Raw genomic sequence first — 16,062 nt, forward strand, 5'->3', positions numbered from 1 at the left:
CCCAGCTACTCGGGAGGCTGAGGCAGGAGAATCACTTGAGCCCGGGAGGCAGAGGTTGCAGTGAGCTGAGATCGAGCAACTGCACTCCAGCCTGGGCAACACAGCTAGACCTTGTTTCAAAAAAAAAAAAAAAAAAAAGAATCATATGTTGAAATTAGCAATGTAGGGACTTGTTTGCTTCCAACACTTATTTCTTGCAATACCATTAATTGGATTAACACAATATATTCTATGAGTATAAATGTATTGATGTTTATCTACAAGAATGACTCACTGACAAGTCCAGAAACACACACAACATTGTAAAAGTTAAAAGCAAGATTGACTGATAAGACCTTAACTGCTTCTCTTTTATGCACTCCTCTCCTGCTTTCCAGGAATGTTTATGTAAACCTTTCATGTCAGCTTTCCTGTCTTTCTTTTGACTTGGTGTCAATATATTCCTTTAAGCCAGTAAAATCATTATGTTGATTGTTAACGTTTAATATTCTCCTTTACATTGTTTTAACATCTTTGTCAGAAATCAATTGACCATATATGTGTGAATCTATTTCCAGATTCTATTTTGTTCCATTGCCTATGTGTAGTCTATATGTCTCTCTTCATCAGTACCAAGTTGTCTAGCTTAAATAGCTTTATAGATATAGGTAGGATAAATCCTCCAGTTTTATCTTTCTTTTAAAAAATTGCTTTGTTTATTCTTGATTCTTTGCATTTGCTTCCATAAGAATTTTAGAATCAAGTTGTCAATTTCTACAAAACAGTTTGCTAGAATTTTCATTGAGATTGGGTTGAATCTATAAATGAACTTGGTGAAAACTGACATTTTAATAATATTGATTCTTGTAATTTATGAACATGGTTGATATTTTCATTAAGTCTTCCAATAAAAAGGGGGAGTCAGCATTTATAAGCACATCACATATGCTTGATACAGTAATGGGTGCTTTACATGTATCATATTAATTGAAAATCACCATTCCTTTTATTAGCTAGATTGTGTTAGGGACAAGCTGCCCCCAAAAAGCTTCTTGGTACTGCCAACACCCCCACCCCCACCCCCTCAAACCTCTCCGTGTCACCCCTCCCCTTCCCCCAAACCTTTTTACATTTCTAAGCCCTTATCTAGGCACCGCGGTGAAGCCAGCAGACTTTTACCTATCAGGCCTTGCTGCTCTAAAGCAAACCCAATTACAAACCATCTGGACCGCACAGTGGGAGGTCGTGGGAAGCATAAACAAATTTTACCTACACCCTCCGGTACCATAAACGTCACGAGGTGATATGTGGCAGAGTAAACCAACAAACAATCTCAGGGTCTCTCTCCCCCATATAAACCCCTCATTTTGTAAGCTCAGGGCTGCCTCTCTCTGTAATGGAGCAGCCGGGAGGTTGAATAAAGGCTTGCCTGAACTTGTCTGTCTCTCTCTGTCTCTCTCTCTCTCTCTCTCTCTCTCTTACTCACTCTCACTCTCTCTCTCGTTCTTTCTCTCGGCTAACCTTACAGATTGCACACAAAAGGAAAAGGGGTTGAGAGAAGGTAAGTAACTCCCTAGAGAGCAATAAGTGGCACAGAAGGTTATTTGGGCCCTCATCTGCCTGAGTTCAAACCCTGGCTTTTTCTATTCACCGGTCCTTATAACTCAGCTAAAACGAGGGTTAAGCAAGGGCCATCATTTATGACTGTGAACCTCTACAAAGTTCAGATTGTTCCTGAACAATCAAGCATTTCAAACTCTTACCGTCAAGTAAGGAGATAGCGTTACATCGTGTGTAGGCATATGGGGATTAAAGATTACATTGTATTTCCCAAATTGCACTTGAGAATTGTGCCAATTATATCCTTTCTGTTCTTGTTCACGGTATGCGGGATCTACCTTGTTCACGGTATGTGGGATCCAGGTTAATCAACAGCATAACATTCTTGTACCCTGTTGCAAAAATTTATTAGTAATTCATGCATACTGGTTTAGGATTTGAAAACAGGTTTTATAAAAGGTTTGCCAGGTATCGACCTAATTTCAGGAATACCCTAGTAGGGAAATTCAGTGACCTTTACCAACTTACCCGTGGCCAAAAAAATAAATAAGTAAAAATAAATCAGAACGAATCCAAAGTAATTATAATTAAAATTAACCAAAGTTTCTGATCCAATCCTGATAAGGGGTATTAGGTTTAATATTTAAGGATAATTTATGAAGAAAAAGATTACGGTTCAAAGTCCACTTTAGGTATTTCTATTTACATTTCTTGGAAAAGCTTCCCAGGGCTCTTTCTGCCCCAGCCCCCAATCTACAGAGGAGTCTAGTCGACTGTCCACTCATTTCACGGCACTTATCTGAAACTAGAAGACCCAGGGAGGGAACAAGGTTCAGGCTTGAAACTCTAAGACATTCAAGATTTCACTTTGTATGCAAACATCACAATGGGAGGCTGCAGCGGTGCCTCATACTCACCGGCGCTAGGAGCTATAGATCCCGCACCTGCGGAGCCGGGCAACCACCTGAGGGGCCTCGGCCGGGAGCGGGTGGCCCCCCCGGCAGCTCCTGAGCAAAGCGGGCAAACCTGAGCAAGGCGGAACGGGTTGCTCAGGGAGAAAATCAAGGGAGTGATAGGGTGGGGGTGGCAGAGAACGGGCACAACGCCGGCTTCCTCCGGACGGCCTCCTGCGTCCCACCTGTGCTCTTGAAAGGCGGCCCCCGCGACAGGGCGCGGCGGGAACCGGAGCCGGGAGTAGGGTCACGAGTTAAAGCGGCGGGGGCGGGAGGATGCCCGGGCGGCGGACGGGGCGCTCTCCTCCCTTCTGACCCTGGGCGGAGCGGGGCTCGAGGTTGCTGGAGCCACTCGCTGACTCTCCCTACGCTCTTGCCGCGGACACCGGAGCTGCGGCCGCTCCCCGCTGTCCCCCAGGTGAGCCCGCCGGGCGCCGCCCTGGGGCGTCGAGTGTCGCAGGAACGGCGCCCGCAGCGCACAGGGAGGGGCCCGGGAGGCCGGGAGGCAGCAAGCCGTCGGGGACGCCGCGGGAGGGCCGGGTCGGGCCGGGCAGTCGGCGCCATGGAGGGCAGGCGGGCTGGAGCTGGGCGCGAGATGCAGCTGTTCCGCGCCGCCCCCACACCGCCCGCAGGTCAGTGGAGGTGCGTGCCTGCCAGGCCTGCCCGGGGCTGGGCGGGTGGGGGTGCTCTGCTCTTCAGTCCCCCTCCAGGCCGCCGCCCACCTGTGGCCAGGGCTCAGAAGGCTGGAAGCCACCTCTGCCCGGAGCCCCTGCGCTGGAAGGCTTTGATACCGGCCGAGACTCCAGATGGCCTTGAGGCGGCTCGGCCGGCCCCTCTCAAGGCGGACTGTCCCCCTGTTAGAGGTGGGGGCGGCTGGAAGTGGGGGCTCAAGCCCGGGTCGCTGCGCTGGCTGAAAGCAGCCGCCAGCCGGACTGCGGCCGTCTGAGCTCAAGGGCAGTGCCCGGGGATGGCAGCGACCGCTCTGGGACATCGCTGCAACCCTCCGGCTCTTTCTCGCACAGATTACCCGACATAAGTGTCAACCCTTGTTTGTTTGTTTAAAAAAAGAAAAAAAGAGAAAGACTGGTGAGACCAAAGTTTTGTGTCTGATGAAGTGGGAAAGCGCTTCTGAAAAAACGAGGTTGCGTAACTTTGTCGCCAACTGCGAGGCCTTTCCTATTTATACAGTCCCGGGCTTTCTCCAATTTTCTACAGCTTACTCCAATCAAGCCTCTGACCGCCAGGAATAGGTAACCTGTGTGTGTCCGTTTGCTCCTTCTAAGAGCATGCCTGATAGATACTTCGGTGGCCTCTCCGGATGGCCCCTTCGTCGGGTAGCCTCTCCTGCTGGGGCCCTTCGCCCACCTTGCCTCCCGTGCCGGTGCTCCGGGTGAATGTCAAAGGTGGCTGGCTGCGAATATCTCCTTCAGCTGCTGGGGTTTCCGACAGTTTGCAGTTTTTAAAAGTGCACCCTCGGAAGTGCTTTTCAGACTGGGTAAAGCTACCATTTCCAAGGTCAGCAGCCGGTCCTGGTGAATGAAATGTCTTCCGGGACAACTCCTTGTGATGTGCTGAATAGATGCTGGTTGGCTTGTTTTCTCTTTGTTCCTGTGGGTTACTGTTACATGGTGTGTGGCTAGTTTGTTTAAAATTTAATTTTCCCTGTATCAAAGTGGAAAGGGCTTAGTGTCAATATACAATTCACCAACATGCTTGATTATTAACAGCTTCATCATTATGTTGGTGTTCATATGCGAGCTTTGGTGAACATGAAATCATCTGTGTTTTAAGTCCTATAGATAAAGTCTCCTTAAATGCTGGTTAAAATATCCTGCCTTCACAAAAAAATGCTTATCATTACTCGCCATCAGAGAAATGCAAATCAAAACCACAATGAGATACCATCTCACACCAGTTAGAATGGCAATCATTAAAAAGTCAGGACACAACAGGTGCTGGAGAGGATGTGGAGAAATAGGGACACTTTTACACTGTTGGTGGGACTGTAAACTAGTTCAACCATTGTGGAAAACAGTGTGGCGATTCCTCAAGGATCTAGAACTAGAAATACCATTTGACCCAGCCATCCCATTACTGGGGATATACCCAAAAGATTATAAATCATGCTGCTATAAAGACACATGCACACATACGTTTATTGCAGCACTATTCACAATAGCAAAGACTTGGAATCAGCCCAAATGTCCATCAGTGACAGACTGGATTAAGAAAATGTGGCACATATACACCATGAAATTCTATGCAGCCATAAAAAAGGATGAGTTCATGCCCTTTGTAGGGACAGGGATGCAGCTGGAAACCATCATTCTCAGCAAACTATTGCAAGAACAGAAAACCAAACACTGCATGTTCTCACTCATAGGTGGAAATTGAACAATGAGATCACTTGGACACAGGAAGGGGAACATCACACACCGGGACCTATTGTGGGGAGCGGGGAGGGATAGCATTAGGAGATATACCTCATGTAAATGACGAGTTAATGGGTGCAGCACACTAACATGGCACATGTATACATATGTAAAAAACCTGCACGTTGTGCACATGTACCCTAGAACTTAAAGTATTAAAAAACCCAAAAAAACCTGCCTTTTTGAAGGAAGTAAAACTGTTGAGTGAAAATCCTAATTTATTAATAATTTTCTTTCCTTTATGCCTTTACCTAAGAATTACTGCATTTACGCTTTGACGGGCATTTTAACACACACACACAAGCCACACTTTAATGAGTTATATCATAATTATTTCATTTTGAAGGTACTGCATATGCCATACAGTAAATATGTTTTATGGTTTATTCATCCAGCAGTATCCTTATTAATCTCTTCGTTAATCGAGAGTTTAAAAACCTTCCTCATGGCTATTCTTTATAGCCAGTATCTATTGTTCGGAGATGTTGGGCTTGCTAAGAATGCTTGAATTGGAATCAAAAGTGGGGTTCTAGACTTGGAAAGCAGCATGGTATCTAACCAGTGACTTGTAAGAAATTGTATGAATGCAGGTTGCAATTTTCCTCCTTCATTGCTGAGTACAAGTTATTATTAAAATGTCAAATAAAGCCTGCCTTTCTTTTCTGTATGGAAGAACCCTACTCATGGTTTGGGGTATTTTACTTTGAACAGGTTTCCATAGTATAATATCAGTCTTAGTCTGAGGGAAAATCCAAGATCCATCCCAGTCTCTAGAGTGACTTCTCCGTCACTTTGAAAAAGCTGATTCTGAAGACAATAAAACCAGCCCAACCCAGCCCTTTTCAAACGCACCGGCCTCCCCAAATAGATATGAAGTACTTTGAAAATATGCTATAAATATAAGGCCTTCAATTAAAAAGTCCTTACAAGTGATGCCACAGACTGGGAATTAGGCTTACATTGAGGGCCTACTTTCCCCTTTGTACAACAGTTATGTTTCCTGAGGCACATACTGCCCCTTAAAGAACCTTTCTAGGAAGCCGCTCTGTCTGCTGTGGGTGTTAGGCAGGTGAGTCTGCTTAGCGCTAGACCCTATGCAAAGGCTTTGCTGTTTTATATAATGGTCACTACAGTCATAACTATTTAATTCTGGCTACAATCGTAGAAGGGTAGGTGTTGTTATTCCCATTTTGCTGGAGAGGAAACTGAGGCTCAGAAGGGCTAAATGATTTCCTTGAGATTGCAGAAATGTCAAGTTATAGAACCAGGATTAGAAACCAAACTGAATCTTGGTTCTTTACACTACACCCTGCTATCTTTAACTCAGTGGTTTTAAACATTTTTTGATAATCTGTGAAAGTTTTAGTTACTTCCCAGGAAAAAGTGTCCACAGCCACATATATGAAAGTTTTCATATAACTTCAAGGCCCACATACCCTCTGAAGTCCTTCCCCGTGGTCCTCAGGTCTCTGATCCTGCTCTAACTATACTGAGTGAGGCAGAAAACATATACATCCTATATATATGTACATATAATCTTTTACTGTTGGGAGCAGCCCTTGAATTTGGTAACTTTGAACTATGTGAAAATTCACTTTGTAATTAAAACAAATAAAAAAGTGATGTCTTACATTAGAACTGATTCTGTAAACATCTAAAATGCAGTTTAGAGCAGTGGTGCTTATTTGAAACCAGAACTTCTATTTGGGCTTCTTCCTGCAGTATCAAAGAATATGGACTTGTGTCTTTACTCACTAAATGGAAATGTTGGTTGTTGTTTTTTTTTTCCTCTAGAGATGGCAAATCCTGAGGTAGTTATAAGTAGCTGCAGCTCTCATGAAGAGGAAAATCGCTGCAATTTTAACCAGCATACATCTCCATCTGAGGAGCTTCTATTAGAAGACCAGATGAGGCGAAAACTCAAATTTTTTTTCATGAATCCCTGTGAGAAGTTCTGGGCTCGAGGTAGAAAACCATGGAAACTTGCCATACAAATTCTAAAAATTGCAATGGTGACTATCCAGGTAAGTATCTCAGATCATGGGTTTGGTGAAAGCCTCTTTTAATAACAAAGAGAACTATGGACAGTGTTTTTGTTTTTTTAATATATATAACTTTTAACTACATGCATAATGTAGAACAGTAACAGATAAGAAAACATACAATCTTAGACCCTTCTGTCTTCAACATTTGTGAAAGAGTTTGGCTTCTTTTTTCTTAGTTTTTTTCTTCTCATCTTTCCCTTGGTTATAATTTTAGTCACATAATCTAATTAGTTTTCAGCAAAGGAAAACTAATATTTGGCTTCCAATGAAGAGGTTCAGCTGGTTTCTAAATAAGCCATGGAAACTAGTGTTGTCCAATATTAGGACTTTCTTTTCCTTCCTAGTTAGTTTCCTGGGAATTTCTCTCTTCAGAAACTTAAAGGGCTCTTGCTACAGGCAAATTCTTAGGTTCTCACAACCCTGTGATCATGAGACCCGTGCAATGGAAGAATGTGAAGTTAACTAAGAGAAGAGGAGTGGCAGGAGCTAGAGAAACACAGGACCTCTTTTTAGTTCAAAGGGAGCTTTTAAATCTTATTTCCTTGGCTTCTTTTAATATTTTTATGGAGGAAGGAGGAACCATATTTTGTGATTCTTAATATATACTGGTTGTGATTTACTCTTACGAAAATATGTTTTCCCGTTGGTGAGAGTAATTATCTCTTGCTAAAAGCAAAGGGCAAAATAAAAGCAGATTTTAATGAGAAAAATCGATGTGATAGGTTTATTTTTATTATTACTTATTCTTCCTAAGTTGGTGAAAAATGCTTAATTAAATAAACAATTGGTATTGAAGGAGAGATTAAAAAAACAGGACATTACTAATTTTAACTGCTTATTGAGAACAAATGCTTATGATTGTTAGGGAACCAAAGCAATTTCTACAATCATATGAAGTTGGTAGAATTCTTGCTTGTTTCTAATGCTAGATGTTGTATCAAGGGAAACAAACATTTGGTGACTACCCTGTTCCAGTACATTATTTCATTTAATTCTAACACTCCTACTGGCTCATTTTACAGAAGAGGAAGCTGACATTCATAGAGCTCTTTTAAAGTCACATGGCTTGGCCAGGCAGGGTGGCTCATGCCTATAATTGCAGCACTGTGGGATGCTGAGGTGGGTGGATTGCTTAAGCTAAGGAGTTCCAGACCAGCCTGGGTAACGTGGTGAAAACCCGTTTCTACAAAAAATACAAAAATTAGCCAGGTGTAGTGATCACACCACTGTGCTCCAGCCTGGGTGACAGAGTGAGACCCTGTCTCAAAAAAAAAAAAAAAAAAAAAAAAAAAAAATCACATGGCTCGTCAGTGGCAATGTCAAGACTTTGAAGGCAGGCATTCTCTCTATTATACACACTGAAAATGGATGTTCAATCCTCAGCCAAATATTTGGCAAGTTGAAATTGAAATTCTTAACTTCTGAGTGATAATATGGTGTGTCACAACACAATAGTGAAAAGTTTATGTCTATTGTTTCTTATAAAAGGGAAAAGCCTGTAACAATTGAACATGAATATTTTCTACTTAGAATAATAATAGGCACCACTTGAGTGTTTGCTCTGTACCAGGCTAAATATTTTATAGGTGTCATCATGTTCAATTCTTTTTTTTCTGAGATGGAGTCCCACTGTGTGGCCCAGGCTAGAGTACAGTGGCACCATCTCAGCTCACTGCAACCTCTGCCTCCTGGGTTCAAGCGATTCTCCTGCCTCAACCTCTTGAATAGCTGGGATTACAGGCGCATGCCACCGCGCCTGGCTAACTTTTGTATTTTTAGTAGAGACGGGGTTTCACCATGTTGGCCAGGCTGCTCTTGAACTCCTGACCTCAGGTGATCCATCCACCTAGGCCTCCCAAAGTGCTGGGATTACAGGGTGAGCCACTGTGCCCGGCCCATACTCAATTCTTAAAACAAGTTGGAGGGTAGGTAGTGGTATCCTCATTTCACAGAGGAGAACGATGAGGGGCTTGGTAAGGAAAAGGACCCTGTCATAGTCAGGAAACTAGAAGAGTAGAACTGATATTCAAACTCAGATTTATTTTCTCTAAGATTTATTTTCTCTAAGATTTTCTCTAAGATTTATGTTCGTAATTCTTAATTCTTAATTTTTAATTCTTAGGGAGCTCATCTAACCTTCCTATGTTTACTAGGGTGATCAAAGGAAAACTGGCCAATGGTTTAAGATACTAAAGCTGCTAGTAATAAGCATGTAAAAGGTTTAGGTAAGTTTTTAAAAGGAACTGAGGGTTTCTTAATTGTGATGTTTCCTTAATTTATATCAGAGCAATCAAACAAATAGTAGATAAAGACAGCTTTGTAATTGGGCAAATGAGGTGAGCAAATGGTGACAGATTCTCTCAGGGAAAAGGAGGTGGTCCTTCGGTTAAATTTGAGATTTTGTGTCTGCAGCAGCAAAAGAAAGATGTTTACAATGGTGGACATCCTATTTCTCTTTTCCCACTGCCTGGCTTACTCTGAATGACAGCAGTTTTCTCTCAGCCATTGTTATTCCTGTCTGCCACTAAACCTTTGAGGGCAGGGACCAATGTCTTCTCATTGTATCCTCAGTCGCTAGCTCACTGCTGACACATGAGAGTCAGGTGTGGTGGCTCCATTACCCAGCCTCAGCCATCACTATGATGAAAGATTAAAATTAATAACTATGACCCTGGGTGTAAGTAGTCATTAAGTCCTCAGAGCTGAAAGTATACTTTCAGGGCTCCTTAACAAATAATGAGAATATTAACTTTTCAGAGTTTGTGCAGCAACCAAGACCTAAAAATTCACTTGAAAGTAAGGCCTTTATGTCATACATGACAATGATTTTACTGTGACATTGACTAACTGCCAAACAAAAAACAAGCTTGTTTTTCATATAGGTGAATACTGTATTTTTCTGAGTTTGTAATATATATTTTTGCCATAATTGTATTTGTATTTTTGCCATAATTGTATTTGAATGACTGGTAAGAATATCTTTGAGCATTCTTTGGGGCTGTTTGGTCATCAGCTTCAACAGATGCAAAATCCCCAGAATATCAAGATATAGTCTTATTGAGGATAATTAAAGAAGCTCTGCAGAAATGAGAGTTAGGTGCAGAGTGATGATATGTGTGGGGTGCAGACCATATATCATATGTGGAAGGGAGAGGGGAAAAGATTGTCTGCTCTGTTTTTTTCTGATGAAACCCTGAATTACTTTGTGTAGCATGACAGGGTGGATAGAACCTAGATTTAGTCTGTCAGACATGGGTTTCAATTTTGACTGTATCAACTGGCTAGTTATGTGACTTGAAAAAATTATGTAACTTCTCTAGGCCTCACCTCTAAAATTGGTGTATTAGGAATATAAGGCAGGATTAGTATGAGGAAAGTTCCCGGAATAGTGTATGGCACATAGGTGGTCAACACTGTTCCTGCCTTCCATATAAAATATACTCTGCCTCACTCTGGGATTTAAGTAAGAGTGTAGTTTCTCAACTTACAGCATGTATAGCATGTGGGGGGTGTGTGTGCATGTGTGTGCCTGTGTGTGGAAGTGTGTAAGAGAGAGAGAGAGATAGAGGTTTGGGTGAGAGGGAAGAGAAGACGAAAGAGACACTTAGAGTATGGTAAGCTTTTTTTTTTTTTTGACACGTAGTTTCACTCTTGCTGCCTAGGCTGGAGTGCAATGGCGCAATCTCAGCTCATAGCAACCTCTGCCTTCCGGGTTCAAGCGATTCTTCTGCCTCAGCCTCCTGAGTAGCTGGGATTACAGGCATGTGCCACCATGCCCGGCTAACTGTTTTTATTTGTAGTAGAGATGGGGTTTCACCATGTTGGTCAGGCTGGTCTTGAACTCCTGACCTCAAGTAATCCACCTGCCTCTGCCTCCCAAAGTGTTTGGATTACAGGTATGAGCCACTGCGCCCGGCTATATTGTAAGCTTTTAGGTATAATTGAAAGGCCTTAGGTTAACATGTCAACAGTGCAGTGAAACTTTTTGTGTGTGTGAACAACTGAGTTTCATTTAAAACACTTAGGTCAATCCTGCATGACTATTAAGGACACATTATGTTAATATACTTTAAACATGAGTTGAAAAGGTATTTTCTATTTTTGGTCTTACTGTCATGGTTTTGGTGATTAGATCTAGGAATATAGTGTGGTCATAGGACTTGTACTTTCTTAAATTATTATCCACCTGCTGCAAAACCTTCTTGATGTCCCAGAGAATTCATTTTAAACTCTTCTATTTGTTGTTCAAGCCCCTGTACCTTCTGCTCTGCTTTTTCTGCCCATATTTGCCACCCTCTTACCTTTTCTTTTTTTTCTTTTAAGCTGGTCTTATTTGGGCTAAGTAACCAGATGGTGGTAGCTTTCAAGGAAGAGAATACTATAGCATTCAAACACCTTTTCCTAAAAGGATATATGGACCGAATGGATGACACATATGCAGTGTACACACAAAGTGACGTGTATGATCAGATAATCTTCGCAGTGAACCAGGTAAATCAAGTGTGTGCCTTATTTACTTGGGAAAAAGAACAGACTGGAAAAATGGTGGCAATGTATGTAACAGAAACTGACATTCAAGTGGAGAAGGGTGAACATTTCTGCTTAGAAATGACACATACAAAATTATTTTTAATTTTTAAAAAATACTGTCAACAAATTTTTATAAAACCAGAAGTTGAGAAAAGCTTTTGTTTAGTAACAGAAAGGCAGAAACTTTAAAGATTTAATTAAAAGAATCAGAGTTAGGGCTTGGCATGGGAGTCTCAAAGATTAAAATTAGTAACTATGACCCTGGGTGTAAGTAGTCATTAAGTCCTCAGAGCTGAAAGTATACTTTCAGGGCCCCTTAACAAATAATGAGAATATTAACTTTTCAGAGTTTGTACAGCAACCAAGACCTAAAAATTCACTTGAAAGTAAGTAAGGCCTTTATGTCATACATGACAATGATTTTATTGTGACATTGACTAACTGCCAAACAAAAAACAAGCTTGTTTATCATGTAGATGAATACTGTATTTTATTCTGAGTTTGTAATATATATTTTTGCCATAAATAATACTTTTCAAGACCCCGAATTTTTAAATTTTTAGGTGTCATTGAAAGCATCCTTGAAGTCAGCATTCCCAGACTGGGTTAGTTTGCAGAACACATTTCAAAATTATTACAATTCTTCAGAAAATTATTATAGTGTAATCGTGGCTATTCATTTTCTAGAGACAATCTATGCACAGTAAGATGTAAACTGCTAGGATAAAATACATATTTATAGCATGAAGTCTTTCTGTTAGCACTGGGGTTGGGAAAATGAGCCAGAAATCTAAAGTAATAGAAATAAGTTACATAAACTGTTAAACAGAACTATGTCCTACAACTTTTTTTTTTTTTTTTTTTTTTTTTTTTTTTTTTTTTTTTTTGAGACGGAGTCTCGCTCTGCCGCCCAGGCTGGAGTGCAGTGGCCGGATCTCAGCTCACTGCAAGCTCCGCCTCCCGGGTTCACGCCATTCTCTTGCCTCAGCCTCCCGAGTAGCTGGGACTACAGGCGCCCGCCACCGCGCCCGGCTAGTTTTTTGTATTTTTTAGTAGAGACGGGGTTTCACCGTGTTAGCCAGGATGGTCTTGATCTCCTGACCTCGTGATCCGCCCGTCTCGGCCTCCCAAAGTGCTGGGATTACAGGCTTGAGCCACCGCGCCCCGCCTATGTCCTACAACTTATAGGGGGGAAAAGGCATAATGATGGAGATACTCAGTTTTTAGAATTTTAAGTATATTAAGTTTCTCTAAAGCTAGTCTGATCTAAACTGGTAGTTTGGTGTTTTTGGAGGGGGTGGCGGGGAGCAGGATAGAGGCAAGAGGTAAACAGTTCATTAAATTTTTTTTATTGAGACAGGATCTCACTCTGTCACCCAGGCTGCAGTGCAGTGGTGCAGTCACAGCTCTCTGCAGATTCAACCTCCTGGGCACAAGTGATCTTCCCACCTTAGCCTCTCAAGCAGCTTGAGGCCACAGGCATGCACCACTATACCTAGCTAATTAAAAAAAAAATTTTTTTTTTTTTTTTGTAGAGACAGGGTCTCCCTATGTTGCCCAGGTTGCTCAAACTCCTGGCCTCAAGTGATCCTCCCACCTCAGCCTCCCAAAGTACATTAAATTCCTTATAAATCATCTTAACCTTTATTTGTAAACCTAGACTCAGTCTTCAAAATGTAGTATTTGGCACTTAGGCCATTCTGCTTTTCAGATTTCCACATTCCTTCTGGAAATGCATGTACCTGCTTTATTCTAGTTGTCTTGGTCTGTTCCTTCTGCTACAACAAAATACCTGGGACTAGATAACAGACAAACAACAGAAATTTCTGCCTAATAATTCTGGAGCCGGGGAAGTCCAAGATCAAGCTGCTGGCAGGTTTGGTGTCTGGTAAGGGCTTGCACCTTCTTGCTGTGTTCTTACATGGTGGAACGCAGAAGGACAAAAGGGCCTGGCTAATTTCTCCCAGCCTTTTATAAGGCCAGTAGTCCTATTCATCATTGTTGGCCTCCTAAATACTTCACCTCTTAAGACTATCATATTGGGGTTTAATTTCCAACATAAGAACTTTGGAGGGACACATACATTCCATGTATGACTCCCTACTATTGATTCCCTACTGTTTTCTAAGGTGACTTACTGTTTTTCTAAGCAGCAGTATGTACTTTTAACTGAAGATAAAAAGTGTCTTGATCAACATTTTTATGAATAAGTAGGGTTTTGAGTGTGAGTACAGTTCTCATTCATGCTTCTGAGAAATGAATAGAAAAAAATGTGAATATTTTCTATTTTTTATTTTATTTTTAATTTTTGAGACAGGGTCTCACTCTGTCACCCAGGCTGGAGTACAGTGGCGCAATCTCGGCTCACTGCAACCTCTGCCTCCTGGGCTCAAGCGATTCTCCCACCTCAGCCTCATGAGTAGCTGGGATTACAGGCTCCCATCACCATGCCCAGCTAATTTTTTTTTGTATTTTTAGTAGAGGCAAGGTTTCACCATGTTGGCCGGGCTGGTCTCGAACTCCTGATCTCAAGTGATCTGCCCGCCTTGGCCTCCCAAAGTGCAGGGATTACAGGCATGAGCCACCGCACCTGGCCAAAATATAAATTATTTTTAAAACGGGAAGGATCTTTGTTTTCTGTAAAGAAAGAATTTCCTTAATAGTTGAGGTGATTGTTACTGAGAGGAACTGACAAATAGGGCAGTGGCATCTCAATTCTTAGAAGCATATCCATAACTATTAGCTATCCCCAAGGGTTTATTCCCAAGATGTCATCCTACTGGATAATCTCCAGGGCTCATTCTGATCCAATACTGTGATTATAACAGCACTGCTGTTTATTATATACGCTTCTATATTTGAATGTGAGAGACCTACTTATTTTCTTTTTAGGCTGTCTCCTGGCTTTCCTCTTATTTCTTCAATAATTTTGGGGTCAGTTTTATTGGTTCTTTTTCTTTCATCTGCCTCTTAAATTTGAGCAGTCCTCAAAGCTTGGTCCTTTTCCTGCAGAAACGACCTCCACTACCCAGCCTCAGCCATCACTATGATGAAGGGACTCCCAAGTAGTTGCCCACACTGCCAGACACTTACCCCACAAGCACTTCAGAACTGCCCATCACAGTCTCCTCCCACCCACTCCCTAGGCTGTTTCTCCTTTCTGGTCTTCTGGCTTAGGTTGAAAGGCCTCAGGGTCTTCCTGGAATCGTTTATTCTTGCAGCTCAAACATAGTTTATAACTTCCTGTTTCTGGATGGCTTCCTTTCTTTCCTACCCCCCTGCCCTACCACCTCTTGCTTTTGGTGCCACAGCATTTAGCTAAGGACATTGAACGTGTTTTTATATTATCCCCCAAAGGCTGACCTGGGACCCATGGATCTGACTGAAAACTTCTTCTCTCAAGGCAGAACTGCAGAGACCAGGAGGGACGGATGCCCAGTCTAGTTAAAGCTCCACCAAGACCTCAGGCACTTGGCTGCTCTGTGCTGTCTCACCATCGTTAGTTCCAACCATCATCTCATACTACATTTCTGTCCCATAACCCTCTGTCTTAGGCTCTAGAGCTGCCCTCTAGCTGGACACAGCCATGCTGCTTCCCTGGATTACCCAGTTCTTGCCAGATACTCAGACCTACACAAAGAGCCATATGAAGAGCTCAAGGAAGTCTGGCTATAGCATATGTAGTTAATGTATATATTATATAATGTAACTGTGGTGTATATAGGTATAATGTTAACAGGTACCTGCAGCCATGGGCCTCAGACCTTTCACAGTTCAAGACCTTGAAAGGTTTAAGACATAAGATTCTGTGGTCAGGAGTTTCAGCCATTTAGGGGATTCCTGTGGGGACTGCCCCACAATTACACCTGGACTCTGGGAGCGTTGTAGGGCCCCATCGCAGCTATGACTGCGCTTCGTGACCCCTGCTTGCCTTTCCCGATTTACCTCCCATTACACATCATATGTTCTAGGCACACTGGTCTACTGGGTACCTTAAATGGAAAACAAAAATCTCAAAACTGAGTATCTCTAGCATTATTCTACTTTACCCCATATGCCAAACGTGATGTTGTTTACTAGCTTAGGAAGCTTGCTTCTATTACTGTAGATTCTGGCTCACTTTCCCAATCCTAATGCTAACAGAAAGCTTGGTGCCATAATCATCTATCTTATCCTGTTTACCAACTCACTGTGCACAGATTAGCTCTAGTAATGAAGAGCTCCATCGCATTATTGTAATTTTTCACCTCACCATTCACTTGACAAATATTTGAGCACCTACTGTGTGCCTGCAGGGCTGGTGTTAGAGCAGTGGATTGATAAATTCCCTGTCCTGTGGAACTTGCATTCTAATGGGGGAGATAGATTTTAAACAAGTTTAACTAAAATCTTTTGGTTTAGGGTAATGATGAGTGCTATGAAGAAAAATAAACCAGCATAAGGCAATAACAGTAGTCTCAGAGTGGTCAGAAAAGGCCTTTCTGAAGACTTGAAATCTTGGGGAGAATATTTCAAGCTGAACGTGTGGCAACAGCAAAGGCCCTGAAGCTGGAAAGCGTTTGG

The 16,062-nt window shown here is 42.2% G+C and overlaps 2 protein-coding genes across 6 annotated transcripts in view; one reads left to right on the forward strand and one right to left on the reverse strand.

The window, feature by feature from the left end:
* The window catches only part of DNAI3 (dynein axonemal intermediate chain 3), an 89,108-nt gene extending 86,370 nt beyond the window's left edge, over window positions 1-2,738 (reverse strand). The window contains exon 1 of the mRNA XM_071088356.1: window positions 2,457-2,738. The gene's annotated coding sequence lies outside the window, so the exon portion shown is untranslated. The remainder of the gene's footprint in view (window positions 1-2,456) is intronic.
* The window catches only part of LOC105482761 (mucolipin TRP cation channel 3), a 33,544-nt gene continuing 20,219 nt past the window's right edge, over window positions 2,738-16,062 (forward strand). For 2 of the 5 annotated variants that reach the window (XM_011743065.2, XM_011743072.2), the window contains exons 1-3: window positions 3,074-3,124; window positions 6,719-6,948; window positions 11,293-11,460. In XM_011743065.2, coding sequence (XP_011741367.1) covers window positions 3,088-3,124; window positions 6,719-6,948; window positions 11,293-11,460 — 435 coding nt within the window. In that variant the 5' untranslated portion in view covers window positions 3,074-3,087. The other 3 variants (XM_011743066.3, XM_011743068.3, XM_011743067.3) reach the window with 3 other exon arrangements.

Source organism: Macaca nemestrina, chromosome 1 (assembly GCF_043159975.1).
Source record: "Macaca nemestrina isolate mMacNem1 chromosome 1, mMacNem.hap1, whole genome shotgun sequence".
Lineage (NCBI taxonomy): Eukaryota > Metazoa > Chordata > Mammalia > Primates > Cercopithecidae > Macaca > Macaca nemestrina.